The sequence below is a fragment of the Tarenaya hassleriana genome, unplaced genomic scaffold, assembly GCF_000463585.1.
Source record: "Tarenaya hassleriana unplaced genomic scaffold, ASM46358v1 Cleome1, whole genome shotgun sequence".
Taxonomy (NCBI): Eukaryota; Viridiplantae; Streptophyta; class Magnoliopsida; order Brassicales; family Cleomaceae; genus Tarenaya; species Tarenaya hassleriana.
The window spans coordinates 5,851,191-5,865,726 of record NW_010960187.1 but is presented as its reverse complement, the minus strand read 5'-3'; the positions used below and the strand labels follow the sequence as shown (position 1 = coordinate 5,865,726).

The window sequence follows — 14,536 nt, the reverse complement described above, 5'->3', positions numbered from 1 at the left end:
TCAGCAGTGGATATTTATGTAGATGTCTCCGCAGGAAATATTATCTATTAGCATTTCGCTTTTCTTTGATGTATGGTTTAGGATTTAGACCAATAATTCCGTATTCCATTTATTCTTTTTTCCTTTTTCTTTGATGGAATAATCAAAGCAAATTTGTAAGAACCAAAACATATGATTGATATCTTCCTGCTTCTTACCTTGTCTTTGCCCTAAAAAAAAGTTTCTTTCTTTGATTTTTTTGTTCAAATGGATTGTTTTGTTTCGGAAAAATGTAATTTTTTTGGTAATTTTCTAGAGGAACATAAAGGTAGCTCATCACGAAATCCGGTTTACGTAAACCGAGAAGAACTTTGGGAAACCTTAGCCATGGCGATCACCACCACAGCCACTCTTCTTTTCTGCTCCGCAGAACCCATTCGCCTGCGAATTCCGTTCCGGGCCTGTTCATCGTACCAGTCTTCTTCAGCAGCCATTTCCCCGAGCCGACCCGTACATCGAATCCTGAGTCAGAGCATAATCCATGACCCGATTGCGCTGTCGGGTCTTCTCGGTACCGGACTGGTCGCCGCCGTGTTCCTCGCCGCGGAGCCAGCTTCTGCTGCGGCGGCGACGGATTTTCCGGTGGTGGGTTCACTTCAGCTAAGCGAACCGGCAAATGCTTTGTCTCTCCCCACCTGGGCCGTACATGTTTCCAGTGTTGTCGAATGGTTTGATCCATCCCTTTCCTTTTCTCATGATGTCTTTGGTGATTTTAATTAGAAATAGAAGAATCCATGGAGAGTTCTTTGTTGAAATTGCGTCCATTTCATCTATTGTGATGCTAGAGCCGTCTGGGCTTCTGGGTTTCGCCTGAAAGCTTTTCTTTTTCTGTTCCTCACACGGTAAGCTTTGGTCAAAGGTTGAGAATTTCATATTAACCAATGCATACGTGTTCATGAAAAGGGAAAATGTGTTTGGCTTAGTGGTCCTTGAGTTAGGTTCCTGGATTGAGATCAACGGTAGATAGATCTAACAAACAAGAAAGTGTAACTACTCTGTCTGCTGGTGCTGTTCCTCTGATGTTTGTATTGATATTTAAATTCTTGTGCAGGGCTACTGCTATGGTTTTGGTGTGGAGATATGGGGAAAGAAAGGGCTACGAGGCGTGGAAAGGTCTCTCATGGGGGATGGTGAGCTGTTTCTATGGTACTCTGATATATGTTTTTAAGCATGTTTGATTTCTTGGGAAGCCTTTGTCTCCCGTTTTTACAACTTCTAGTTCTATCTAGAAGAAGAGAATGTTATATAAAGGGATTATCTTATTCAGGTACCTCTTCTTGGTGGCGCTCTTTGTGCTTGCACTTGGCATTTCTTTTACAATGCTGAATCTCTTGAGGTAAAACTTCTGATCTCTTCCCTATGTTAGGACATATTTGTATTTCGCGGTATCATATAAGTTTCCTTCTAAAAATGGAAGAACTCGGTTGGCGCAGAAAAATAAAAAAATCTTGCCTTCTTTTTTGCGTATTTATCATTTTGATGTTTATTACCCGTGATAGATAAAATTTTGAAATGGTGAGCTATATAGGTGCTGGTGGCGCTTCAGGCAGCACTAACTGTGATAGGTAACATGACAATGTGCATTGCTGCCTTTCGCATCAACAAATCAACCACTGAAGTCACCGAGAAACCATGAGACTCGTATGCCTTTGCTCGGGAACGGAAATTTGGTTCTTTACTTAGTATGAATGGGGGTAAAAAAAAAAAACTACTCTTCTTAGTATGAATAAGTAAAAAAAACATGAGACTGCTGTTCCAAGTGTTTACCTGTCATTTGCTTATTGCAAATGCAGGATTCGGATTGCAGCTTTGAGTTTCTCAGTTGGCAAGAGAAGCAACTGGACTTTAATGAGAAAAGCGGTTTGTCTCTGTATAACTACTGAGAAGATCTGGTGTTAGTATTTTCTATAGAATTGCTCAAAAATGTGTTTCTTTCCCGTAGCTCTCGAGCGTGAGCAACGTATGTATAACCATAGTGTATTTTCTTGTGTAACTATAGTGTATAACCATAGTGTATTTTCTTGAGAAGATCTGGTGTTGGTATTTATCAGTCATTTCCATTGACTTGGGATGATTACAGAAGATCCATCACCTTCTCGAAACTCTATTTGCGGTTGGGGTAAAGATTCAGCTAACCAAAGAAAAAGACAGAGCTTTGCTTCTTTTTTTTTTTTTTTTGCTTAGTGCAAGATTTTTTCTGCCATTGGCTCCAAAGGGGAGTTCAAGAGTGTAGACACATGGCCTGAACCTGAATGCAGAAGCTTTTTCTTCATCTCAGACATCAACCCTAAATTCTCTAGGTAGAGAAGGTTAGCTCTTTTCCTTAACTTTGCGTTCTCTTCCATGATACCTTTGTTCTTCAGATACAGCTTCAGGTTTTTAAGTTCCATGTCTTCTACTTCTTTTTCTGCACATCTTCTCCTGCAAAAGCATGTACAAATATAGCAACAGTTGCATACATTTATGGGCGTTGCTAAACTCGTACGTATGTGTAGAGTTACGAGATATACCTGGACAGCCTATAAACCTGAAGTCTTGGTCTTTTCAACCGAGACTTTCCATTGCAAGCAAAGGTAGGATGAGTTGGGGTATAGTCTTGAACATTTGGGCACATGTTTTTCTGCTCTTCTCACCTTGACTCTAAGCGGGTGAAGTAAAGGTGCAATCTTTGGTAGAGATTGCTGATATCTGTAGCATGAATCCCTTACTGCCGCATTTATATACATATTTTGATGTTATCCAGATCGGTTTGGGATGGAATGGGAAGTGGTAATAATGGCAGTTTGGACTGAATATTGCACGGGGAAGCTATGGGGAGGCTATGCACATGTTGATGGGCTCTCCAGAGACATCCAATGAGATGGAAGGTATGTTATCTCAAAGATAAAAGCTTCAAACTTTACATCATACATTCGACGGATGTCTACACTATCAGATTCAGCATATTGTCGGATCAAAACTCAATGGCTTGAGGATTTAACCCTTACAGGATTGATCGGATGTCAAGATAGATTTGTGTTTTGAGTAGAACCTGAGATGCACGTGCTCATCTATTTAAAGGATGATGAATGATCCTGTTGCATTCCTGTGGGGTATAGAGTTGTAAGTTACTGATAAGAACAGTTTCACTTGGCATGAAAACAGCAAGACGTCTGATGTTAGAAAGTGAAAGCAGCATGCAATCCATTGTTCTTTCTATGTATGTGAATTAAAATGCTTCGAGTCACTTTCTTTTTGCAACTTCTAGTGTTGGGGTTTGGGACCATTTGGGGTGGGAAGGTGGGCAAATCAATTATATGGGGTTCTAATGATGCTTCATTTGACGCAAAATCTAAGGGTCTCAATGGTTATGATGATGATCATGATGATGATGATATATGTGCATATATGCATGTCTATGTGCCCATCATCATCGTCATCAACTATTGAATAAAACCATATTTGATGTTTCTATGTTTCTTTTGGGCCCTCGAATGAAAATTTCTATTCGACCAAATCGGTTGGACTAAGAATTATCTCTAGCATTATGGACAGTGGTTTCCTATGCGACTTCCATTGACATATATTATTGTTATTATTTCATTTTTCCATTATTGCGTTAGACATTTACTTTTTATGCAAGTGAATATGCGTTTTTGACGTATGGCTTATTCACAAGGTCGTAGGATTTGGTGGATTTCGGATTTTGGTAAAATTATGGTTAATATAATGTTTGGATAGTGTGGTCTCTAATATAATAAAGTATAATAAGCGCATACTAATATTTATTATCGGAATTTTTAATAATAGGATAGAAAAATAGATCACATAGTTTGATTTTATTGTAATTATACGTGTATAAATAATTAATTTTATTGTAAAGTATTTATATATATAATGTTAATTTAAATAATAAAGATTAATTTTAACATATTTAGAGCATGTAAATATTACCCCCCCCCCTTACTTTTTACCATTTGGCTTTATATTATTTTTCGGGTTTTTATTTGTTTTCACATAAAAAAAAAATGGTAGGCTAGGTAAGGTAGAAGGAGCATATTTTATATTCTCATAGTTTCCACCAATAATGCCTCCTCCATTATTGCATAACCAAACCAACCAATCATCTTCATTTGTCTTAACCGCATTGTTTACAGAAAAAAAAATTATAATATTAATTTATGCCAATGGTCACAATCTTGAAAAAAAAAACGACAATGGAAATTACTTTTTTTAAGATGAAAGAAAAGTAAATAATTATGTATGCCCAAAAAAAATGTAAAAAACGGACAAGGAAAAAGAAAATGCCGACTTATAACACGCCTCCAAAGTTACGAAGTATTACGCCTGGTACCGTTCTTCTGTTTACCGTTCGATCATTAGATAGTGACGTCAAGCAACGTCGGCACTAAGCATCGGACGGCTAGGGATCATCCATCAACACCTGCCTACCTTTCTCCGTCTTACTGATTAAGAAAAATGGAAGCCTTGCGTCATACACATTATATACATACACCTGTATCAGCAGGCATCCTCTCTCTCTGAAACTAGGGTTTTGTTCCGATTTAATCGAGAAAAAATACCTAAATTCCGACGAAGAATTCTCGTTGCTCTTCTTCAGGAGGCGAAGAAACTCATTAAATTTTCGGCAAGTTCTTCGGGAAATCGCGAGAAGCTTTGGTTCTGGAGGAAAGTCTCCTTGAACGGAGCCGACAGGTGAATCTAATTCGCCTTGCGTCTTTGGCTTCTTTGATGAATGGGACTTCAAATTTTATGTTTAACACTGTTTGTTGATCGAACCACCATTATAATATCGTGGATTTCGCCGGAGAAAACAGGGAAATTCCTGGAATGTTTATTAGTATTGGGTTCTCTTTCCCACTTAGATTTCACGAACATTTCACATCGCATCCGAGGCAGAAAAGAATCTTAGGATTCGGTGTGTGAATTGAATTTCTCTAGATTTTTTTTTTGTGCTTCCTTTTTTTGTGATGTGAAAGGGTATGAATTTGTATGAGCTTCTGCAGATAGCCGTGATCGGATGAATCATTTCGGTGGTCGAGATTCAATCATGAACATTTCGATTCCTTCCTTGGGGGATTTAACCCTCGAGTCCGATGTTTTCTAACAATCTGAAAGATTTTGTCGTACAAAAAAAGATGATTTTTTTTTCTGTTCTTTGTTCAGAAGGATCGAGAATTAGAAGAAAGGAACTTCAAACTAAGATGGGCTCTGAGCAAAACAACAGTACGAGCTTCCCACCGTCGGAGCCAAAGCTCTGCGCTAATGGCTGCGGCTTCTTCGGGTCACCATCCAACATGAACCTCTGCTCAAAATGTTACAGGGATCTCCGAGCCATGGAGGACCAGAAGGCCGCTGCCAAAGCCGCCGTCGAGAAATCCTTCAAGCCGTCGCTCCTAACGCCAGAACAGCCTGCAAAACCAGTACCAGCTTCTGCAGAAGCAGCAGTCGTCAATGGGACTGAACCGACGGCCACCCCTGGTGCGGCTGACAAGCACGAGCCACCAAGACATCCGTCCAACCGGTGCTCGAGCTGTAATAAGAAGGTCGGGGTCATGGGGTTCAAGTGCAAATGCGGTAGCACGTTCTGTGGCGATCACAGATACCCTGAGAAGCACGAGTGTAGCTTCGACTTCAAAGAAGCTGGACGTGATGCTATCGCGAAGGCGAATCCATTGGTCAAGTCTGATAAAGTTCAGAGGATCTGAATCTCTTTTAAGCATTTGGGTTGCCTTTCTTCCTCGCATTTGGTCCGTTTGGACAAACTTCAGGGGGTGATTTGAGTTTGATGTTTGGTTCCGTCGTAAAGTGAAATGTTGGCTTGTCGTGGCTTTATTCCTTGGATTCACTCCTTAAAATTCTTGGAACTATTATACCTTACGAGTGCCTGTTGTATATACCGACTCTCTTCAAGGGGAGGGTTTGTTCATGGCTTTTTAACTTTTGGGGCTTCAATTCCAACAAAGGAACCGCACCATTAATTATTGGTGCTTTCATGTATATACGAATTTATATATGAAAAAAATCTTGAATAAATACACTTAATATTATACTTTAAGTTTACTTTTTAAAAATGAAATGAAATTTTAAACTTTTAAAATATTATAAAAAATCACTATGAAATTAAAAACCGTCTAACAATTAAGGATTTAATGTAAAAGTCAATAAGAGTTCATATATTTATTGGAAATTTTATATCAATATATTTGTTTGAGATTTTTTTTTCAAATTTCCCATTCGCTTATAATGAATGAATGCTTCCGCTGCTTAACGTACAAATGGACAATATTTGTATGGTGATGACGTGTTTTGAAAAATCAGTATGGACCGACAAGGCCCACAAACATTGAAGCCCATCAATTTATGTCAAACACATTCGACGCTTTTGATTCCCTTTGTTGCCTTTTGAACGTAAATATACTAACTATGACATGAAACGGTCTTATATGGTTGTTGCTAATAAATTTTTTGCAAATATTTTGTTCCCATATGCATTCATACACACATGCATCCATTCACATATATAACTATGTGTTTATTATTGCATGATCATCATTAGATTCATTACAAATGTACATATATGAGCATTTGCATCGATTCACACGTTTCATTTCCCTGCTAGTCATATGCCAAATCATTGCCCTTTTATCGTTTTCCAACCAAAACTACGATCCACTAAATGTTGTTTTACATAACTATAAAAATGCATATACATACATATATATATACATGTACGGGTGTCCCCCGAGCGGGGCATGGTATTCAGAGCAAGTGCACGTGTGAACCAGTAGCTGAGCAAGCTCTAATGTCTCCTTGTCCATACATATATATACCCCCCACACACACACACGCGCGCATATAATATGTGTATGTATATATTTTTCCAATGTTAAGGTATCGCGTAAATGCACAAGTTCATAGTCGCATATATACCTACATACATATGTAAGAGTGTGTGTGTGTGTAAACATGCACAAAAAGCCCACGCTGTTTGTATTGTCAGCCCTCTATACACCAACGGTAGTTACTAGCTTTACATGTATAGAAATGCACACAAATTCACTCACCATATCCACCTTACAAACGAATATATATATATATATATATATATATATATTAACGATGGGAACCCGCCCCCGACCCTTCTGGTCGGATTTCCCAACGCCTCACACCTCATAAGGCCGGACGAATGACACGCTATATCGCAGACAATAAACTCAACGGTCCAACGCAACAGCCGGCAAACCATGTCGAAAAGGTAAACCAGCCGAATCTGACCGGTTCAGAAGAAGCTTGACATATGATGAATCGAACATCTTACCTTGTGTAAGGAGGGGTTGTCATGTTACCAACTAGGCTTGGGACTTGCCCAGTGTATATATATTGAATAATAATCAATGCGGAATTATGGAAAGCTTAAAACGCAATTTCATAATCACCATAAGATTATGCATCTCATTGTGTTTTAGGATGACATGTATATTTTTACGGTATACCTTTGTTGTGTCTTGTTTGTTTATACACGAATCCTCGTACATAGATAATTTAAATGATAACCGAGAATGTATAAAGATGCGATGGTAAATATATTGTATATATGATTTATCTAAATAGATTTACATTATCACATGAGGTAATCATGCGCTATAAAGATTTCTCATTGAGATTCAATCGTACCAGACATGCATTCGTTAAGGTTAATTTCCATCATAAAACCATCTTTACTCTATATATTTTTTAAAAAAAAAACTTTCACCAACAATAATTGGCATCTAATAGTTTAGCATTTCTATTTTCGGAAAGTTTCTAAGATACTATATATATATATGCTTGCATCAAAATGATACATAATAGCATCTATACACCGTACAATGCCTATCGTTAACATGATAATAAGGATAAATTAGGTCGTGTATTACATTATTCATATACAAATCTCCAAGTGACGAACCTATATATATATATATATATATATATCTGGTTAACATTCCTGCGAATTGTATTGTAATCATAGGTTAATTAATTATCTATACATCCTCGTGTATCCATATACATAACATATGATTAAATCGGGAAACGCACCATTCAATCTCTAACGAGAGAAACCATAGGAATTGAATTGGAACTAGAACGCAACGTAACAAGGGAAATTGTTTAAAACAGCGATCCTTAGATCGAACAACACCATCTCAAATGTACGAAACTACCCATCAAATTCATATAAAAAAAACCCTAAAAGACAGTGAAATTAAAACCTTACACAACTCAACATAGAAAAAAGCTCATCTACGAACTTAAACGAAGCAAAAACAAAAGAACCTGTTTCATCTACGAAAATGTCGATCCATAATCATACCGTGAAGCTCGAATTCTTCAAATCGCCAATCCGTCTTCTCCACATCGTCACCATCATCTCAATTAAGCCCTCTCTATAATCAAGTGATTAACCTCTTAATGTATTGTAAATAAGGACATATATATAGCCACGCTCATGAGTGTGTATACATATATAATTCCACAGACCGAAATTCGATCAGAAAGGTGGTCTTCCGGTGGCCCAGTATGGCTGATCATGTGGCGGCGGCAGCTGAACCGAGCCAAGAAGATTAGGCGGCAGCCCCCCCGCCATAGCCGCCAAACCCGCCTGCTGGTTCGACGATTGCTGCCCCATCATCGGCGGGGGCTAGTCATATGCCAAATCATTGCCCTTTTATCGTTTTCCAACCAAAACTACGATCCACTAAATGTTGTTTTACATAACTATAAAAATGCATATACATACATATATATATACATGTACGGGTGTCCCCCGAGCGGGGCATGGTATTCAGAGCAAGTGCACGTGTGAACCAGTAGCTGAGCAAGCTCTAATGTCTCCTTGTCCATACATATATATACCCCCCACACACACACACGCGCGCATATAATATGTGTATGTATATATTTTTCCAATGTTAAGGTATCGCGTAAATGCACAAGTTCATAGTCGCATATATACCTACATACATATGTAAGAGTGTGTGTGTGTGTAAACATGCACAAAAAGCCCACGCTGTTTGTATTGTCAGCCCTCTATACACCAACGGTAGTTACTAGCTTTACATGTATAGAAATGCACACAAATTCACTCACCATATCCACCTTACAAACGAATATATATATATATATATATATATATATATTAACGATGGGAACCCGCCCCCGACCCTTCTGGTCGGATTTCCCAACGCCTCACACCTCATAAGGCCGGACGAATGACACGCTATATCGCAGACAATAAACTCAACGGTCCAACGCAACAGCCGGCAAACCATGTCGAAAAGGTAAACCAGCCGAATCTGACCGGTTCAGAAGAAGCTTGACATATGATGAATCGAACATCTTACCTTGTGTAAGGAGGGGTTGTCATGTTACCAACTAGGCTTGGGACTTGCCCAGTGTATATATATTGAATAATAATCAATGCGGAATTATGGAAAGCTTAAAACGCAATTTCATAATCACCATAAGATTATGCATCTCATTGTGTTTTAGGATGACATGTATATTTTTACGGTATACCTTTGTTGTGTCTTGTTTGTTTATACACGAATCCTCGTACATAGATAATTTAAATGATAACCGAGAATGTATAAAGATGCGATGGTAAATATATTGTATATATGATTTATCTAAATAGATTTACATTATCACATGAGGTAATCATGCGCTATAAAGATTTCTCATTGAGATTCAATCGTACCAGACATGCATTCGTTAAGGTTAATTTCCATCATAAAACCATCTTTACTCTATATATTTTTTAAAAAAAAAACTTTCACCAACAATAATTGGCATCTAATAGTTTAGCATTTCTATTTTCGGAAAGTTTCTAAGATACTATATATATATATGCTTGCATCAAAATGATACATAATAGCATCTATACACCGTACAATGCCTATCGTTAACATGATAATAAGGATAAATTAGGTCGTGTATTACATTATTCATATACAAATCTCCAAGTGACGAACCTATATATATATATATATATATATATCTGGTTAACATTCCTGCGAATTGTATTGTAATCATAGGTTAATTAATTATCTATACATCCTCGTGTATCCATATACATAACATATGATTAAATCGGGAAACGCACCATTCAATCTCTAACGAGAGAAACCATAGGAATTGAATTGGAACTAGAACGCAACGTAACAAGGGAAATTGTTTAAAACAGCGATCCTTAGATCGAACAACACCATCTCAAATGTACGAAACTACCCATCAAATTCATATAAAAAAAACCCTAAAAGACAGTGAAATTAAAACCTTACACAACTCAACATAGAAAAAAGCTCATCTACGAACTTAAACGAAGCAAAAACAAAAGAACCTGTTTCATCTACGAAAATGTCGATCCATAATCATACCGTGAAGCTCGAATTCTTCAAATCGCCAATCCGTCTTCTCCACATCGTCACCATCATCTCAATTAAGCCCTCTCTATAATCAAGTGATTAACCTCTTAATGTATTGTAAATAAGGACATATATATAGCCACGCTCATGAGTGTGTATACATATATAATTCCACAGACCGAAATTCGATCAGAAAGGTGGTCTTCCGGTGGCCCAGTATGGCTGATCATGTGGCGGCGGCAGCTGAACCGAGCCAAGAAGATTAGGCGGCAGCCCCCCCGCCATAGCCGCCAAACCCGCCTGCTGGTTCGACGATTGCTGCCCCATCATCGGCGGAGACCCCATCACACCGCCACCGCTGCCGCCTCCTCCACCGCCGTGAACTGGCGTCTGCATCTCCTCCTCCTCCAGCGGAAGCCTCTCGTACGCGGCGTTGCTAAACGACGCAGCCATAACCACGACTGGCCCCGCGCAAACCAACGGTCCCACGACGCTGCCGCCGACGACCTGACCTTGACCTCCGGCGAGGTAAACGCTCAAACCGGTGGCTGCGGGAGGAGCCGGAGGAGGTAGAAACGAACCAGAGAGGGAGAGGATCTCGAACCGGCCATGGAGGCTTACCACCGAACCGGGAGGTGAACCGGGTTGACGGATAGTAACGTTGGTAACGTTCCCAGTACCGCTCATAACGCAGACCCCGCGTTGACGGCGTCGAGCGAACGTCGCCATGCTGTCGACGATGTCGCAGCCATCACCGATCTCCATGACGTGCGTTCGCAGGGCGTTTGCGCTGTCGCGCGTTATGATGATCGGCGGTTTGGGTTTGTTCTTAGATCCGGCGGGTCTTCCCCTCGGCCTTCTCGTGATATGGTCGCCGCCTCCGCCGCCGCTGCCGCTTTCTCCTCCTCCGCCGTGTAAATTGACCTCTCTGCCCTCGCTGCTGCTGTTGGCGAGGTTGTCCATGTTATCGCTCGACTCTTCGTTGTCGATCTTGATGCCGCGGCTTAATCCTGATTGTTCGTGGTCGTCGGAGTTCCTCTGCTGTTGCTGATGGTGATGATGGAGGAAGAACTGTTGCTGTTGTTGCTGTTGCTGTTGCTGTTGCTGTTGCTGTTGGAGATGTAATTGGAAGTCTCGTGCGTGGAACGGAGGAGGAAGAGAGCTTGATCCATGAGATTGCACCGGATCCATATCTACATATACATATAATTCGATATGCAGATATATATATATATATATATATGTATACAAAGGGAGTGAAGAAGCGAACGGATGAGATCGGAGAGGAAGAATTGTACGAATGGTTGTGTTTTTTCTATGAATTCGCAAAGGGCTCTGATGACAGATAGAAGGGGGAGAGTAATGTTTCACAAGAAAATTCCAAGCTGGATCTTCTTCTTCTTCATCATCTTCTTCTTCCTCCTATAGTTGTATATAGGGTTTCTCTCTCTCTCTATAACATTTGTAGGATATTGAGTTGGAAGTGAAATTTGGAAAGTGAAAAGGGCTCCTGGGTTTTATTTATTCTTCTTTAATGGTTTTGGTGCCTTTGCTTTTGATTGGTAGGTTTAGGGCAAGTAGTCCCGAGACAAAGAACAAGAGATGGGCTTTTGTATTTTTGTGCTAGAGACTTGCTTCATATCTGGGCGGTGCTTTGGTCCCCACACATTCACTCTCTCTCTCTACTCATATACATCTCAATATATGTGTGTATATATATATATGCGCATGTGTGTAGATACAAATATATACATCACATGGAAGTGGGTAAACTATGTCATCAGTAACAATGAAACATGACTCGATGGCATTGTTTAAAGCGCATTACTTTTGAATTGTGGGTTCTTGATTATAAAATTGAATCCCTACTTCATAAGCTACAATATATATATATACATCATATACATATATACCATAATTTAATCATGTAGGCAATTCAAAAAATAATAGTTCTGATGTTTTGCGAATAATGTATGCCAAGAACTGCTCAATTCAAAAAGTTTTGTACTTATATAATGGGATTGCATGGTACAGTGCTTAACATAAGATAGCATTATACAAAACATGTGTGTATATTGCGTGCGCGTGTGTGTGTGTAATGAAAGACGAGCCTCATAGTAAAATAAGGCAACTATTTCATTTTATAGCACTCAATCCGTATAACCTTTATATAGAGTTTATTAATATATATATATACACACACACACACATTGTGCAGACAAATCATTGTATCTCTTATTTGGTACGTCTGTACTTTCCGATCGAGCTGTACCATTATATTCATATCCAATAAATCACAAATTTTGTTACCGAATTTGTATATTTTATGGTCCGGCCAATTTACGGTCTCTGAAAAGCCACGCTATAGTTTTATTACTATGGGAAGCTTAAATCAATAACCTTCGATCTACAACACATTTAACAAGTGACAGGTCCAAAAAAAAAAAAAATCCCCGTTGAAAGCACATATACCGGATGATCAAAATACATAATTTATTATAATATATTTCAAAATAATGAAATATAACATATAATATTTTCTATTATTCTTAACAAATTTCTTCATATCCTAAATGATAGCACCCCAAATTCGGGTCATAGTGTATTCTATATTCAATTACTCCATGTCGAATAATAATATATAATGATATATAGGGGAAGCAAATTAAAAAAAATATATTAAATTGGTACCTATATTAGAGAAAATTAGAAAGAAAAAAAAGAGTTGAGGCAAGGGCGTGTTGAATTAAAAAATAATAAGTTCAGAGCGTATCAAACAAAAGAAGAGTGTAAGGAAGCAATAAATATATGAATAATATATATATATACACATAATTTTCCAGAAAAATTCAGAACAAAATATCATCAATGTATTTAGAAATTGATTAACATGGGTAATATTATTATACGTATTCCAATTCAATTTCTGCCACTGTCTTGAAATATTGACGCAAAATTGTGTTTGAAACCAAATAGTAGATCCAATGAATACGTATGATTTTTTTTTTTATAATTTAGTTTAGAGTATAATTTAGATGTGATATGCAATAGATTTTCAATAAAAAGGACTAATGGTCGACTTTTTTTTTAATTAGATTTAAAAAAAAATCAGGGTGCGACTTCCATTCATCTTTGAACACATGGTCTTCTTATTCTCAAGATTGCGTAGTGTTTAATTCGAGAGAAAATGCGAAAGGGTGCGAAGGTATCGGGATTTGGTTTACGAGGACACTCGAATGAGTTGGTACAAATTTGTATCGTACAGCTAATTAAAATTATCTATATATAGATTGGAAGCACGACCCCAAGTAATGTAAATATTAATCAAATAAAACTATATATGGGTGTATATCCATAACTAATCTAAATGCGGTTGTATATATTGTATTGCATTCTAAAAAATTCAAAATGATTTGAATGGGGTTTTGTTATTATATTATCAATTTATGAAATGAAGAAACATGGTTATTTACATAGTTCAAATAACACTAAAACACGGACAATATATATATATATAATCAAATGATAAATGATTAAAAAAAAGTGCATAGTTCACATTTGATTGAACCAAAACCAACCGACTATAGTTATTACTTACCAAATCAAATGTCCAAGTTTTTACGGCGTAAATAACAATTAACATAAAAAAAACACGATCCTTAAAATCAGAAAAAAAAAATATGATATTTCATACGTACGTATATCGAGTTTTCGTTTGTATAAAAAAAAACTTTTTTTTTTGGTGAAATACATTCACATTTCATGTTATAAATAGCTGGATCATTAATGATCCAATGTGTCATTAATTTCTATCTTCCAAAGTGGTGGAAAAACAAAAGTAAAAAGGAGACGGAACTTGGGGAGAGTGAGATCTACAAAGAGAGGAAAAGTGAGACACATGTGATCATGTACATATGCATATACATATACATATACACGTTGGAGAGAGCGCGATGAACAAGAAAGATGACGCGAAGAAGGCGCTGACAATCTCAAAATCAAAGTTCTCACAAGAGAGAGAGAGAGAGAGAGAGAGAGAGAGAGAGAGAGAGAGAGAGAGAGAGAGAGAGAGAGGTTTGAGAGGGGTG

At 38.0% G+C, this 14,536-nt stretch overlaps 5 protein-coding genes and 1 long non-coding RNA gene across 11 annotated transcripts in view; 4 read left to right on the top strand and 2 right to left on the bottom strand.

Moving 5' to 3' along the window:
- The window catches only part of LOC104814036 (probable sodium/metabolite cotransporter BASS6, chloroplastic), a 3,091-nt gene extending 2,895 nt beyond the window's left edge, over positions 1 to 196 (top strand). For all 4 annotated transcript variants that reach the window (XM_010541883.1, XM_010541890.1, XM_010541891.1 and 1 more), the window contains one exon: positions 1 to 196. The gene's annotated coding sequence lies outside the window, so the exon portion shown is untranslated.
- A 24-nt stretch (positions 197 to 220) lies between these two features.
- LOC104814025 lies at positions 221 to 2,067 on the top strand. Its single transcript, XM_010541874.2, has 5 exons — positions 221 to 707; positions 1,091 to 1,169; positions 1,307 to 1,375; positions 1,568 to 1,733; positions 1,833 to 2,067. The coding sequence occupies exons 1-4, from the start codon at positions 247 to 249 to the stop codon at positions 1,673 to 1,675; spliced, it is 717 nt and encodes a 238-aa protein (XP_010540176.2). The 5' UTR covers positions 221 to 246; the 3' UTR covers positions 1,676 to 1,733; positions 1,833 to 2,067.
- A 134-nt stretch (positions 2,068 to 2,201) lies between these two features.
- On the bottom strand, positions 2,202 to 2,787 carry LOC104814010 (protein LITTLE ZIPPER 1-like). Its single transcript, XM_010541861.2, has 2 exons — positions 2,550 to 2,787; positions 2,202 to 2,460 (listed from the first exon to the last, which is right to left on the bottom strand). The coding sequence occupies exons 1-2, from the start codon at positions 2,651 to 2,653 to the stop codon at positions 2,220 to 2,222; spliced, it is 345 nt and encodes a 114-aa protein (XP_010540163.1). The 5' UTR covers positions 2,654 to 2,787; the 3' UTR covers positions 2,202 to 2,219.
- Positions 2,259 to 3,279, top strand: LOC104814018. Its single transcript, XR_771845.1, has 4 exons — positions 2,259 to 2,348; positions 2,535 to 2,612; positions 2,783 to 2,906; positions 3,029 to 3,279. It is a non-coding gene; the product is annotated as an uncharacterized LOC104814018 (long non-coding RNA).
- Positions 3,280 to 4,512: 1,233 nt separating this feature from the next.
- LOC104813994 (zinc finger A20 and AN1 domain-containing stress-associated protein 7-like) lies at positions 4,513 to 6,039 on the top strand. 2 transcript variants are annotated; one of them, XM_010541852.2, is made up of 2 exons: positions 4,513 to 4,734; positions 5,209 to 6,039. In XM_010541852.2, the coding sequence occupies exon 2, from the start codon at positions 5,244 to 5,246 to the stop codon at positions 5,745 to 5,747; it is 504 nt and encodes a 167-aa protein (XP_010540154.1). In that variant the 5' UTR covers positions 4,513 to 4,734; positions 5,209 to 5,243; the 3' UTR covers positions 5,748 to 6,039. The 2 variants fall into 2 exon arrangements, with proteins under 2 accessions (XP_010540154.1, XP_010540147.1); XM_010541845.2 differs by having other exon boundaries at positions 4,514 to 4,734; positions 5,206 to 5,979.
- A 4,163-nt stretch (positions 6,040 to 10,202) lies between these two features.
- LOC104813979 (AT-hook motif nuclear-localized protein 26) lies at positions 10,203 to 12,115 on the bottom strand. 2 transcript variants are annotated; one of them, XM_010541834.2, is made up of 2 exons: positions 10,628 to 12,115; positions 10,203 to 10,533 (listed from the first exon to the last, which is right to left on the bottom strand). In XM_010541834.2, the coding sequence occupies exon 1, from the start codon at positions 11,637 to 11,639 to the stop codon at positions 10,638 to 10,640; it is 1,002 nt and encodes a 333-aa protein (XP_010540136.1). In that variant the 5' UTR covers positions 11,640 to 12,115; the 3' UTR covers positions 10,203 to 10,533; positions 10,628 to 10,637. The 2 variants fall into 2 exon arrangements, with proteins under 2 accessions (XP_010540136.1, XP_010540129.1); XM_010541827.2 differs by having other exon boundaries at positions 10,203 to 11,641; positions 11,747 to 12,115.
- Between the last annotated feature and the right edge of the window lie 2,421 nt (positions 12,116 to 14,536).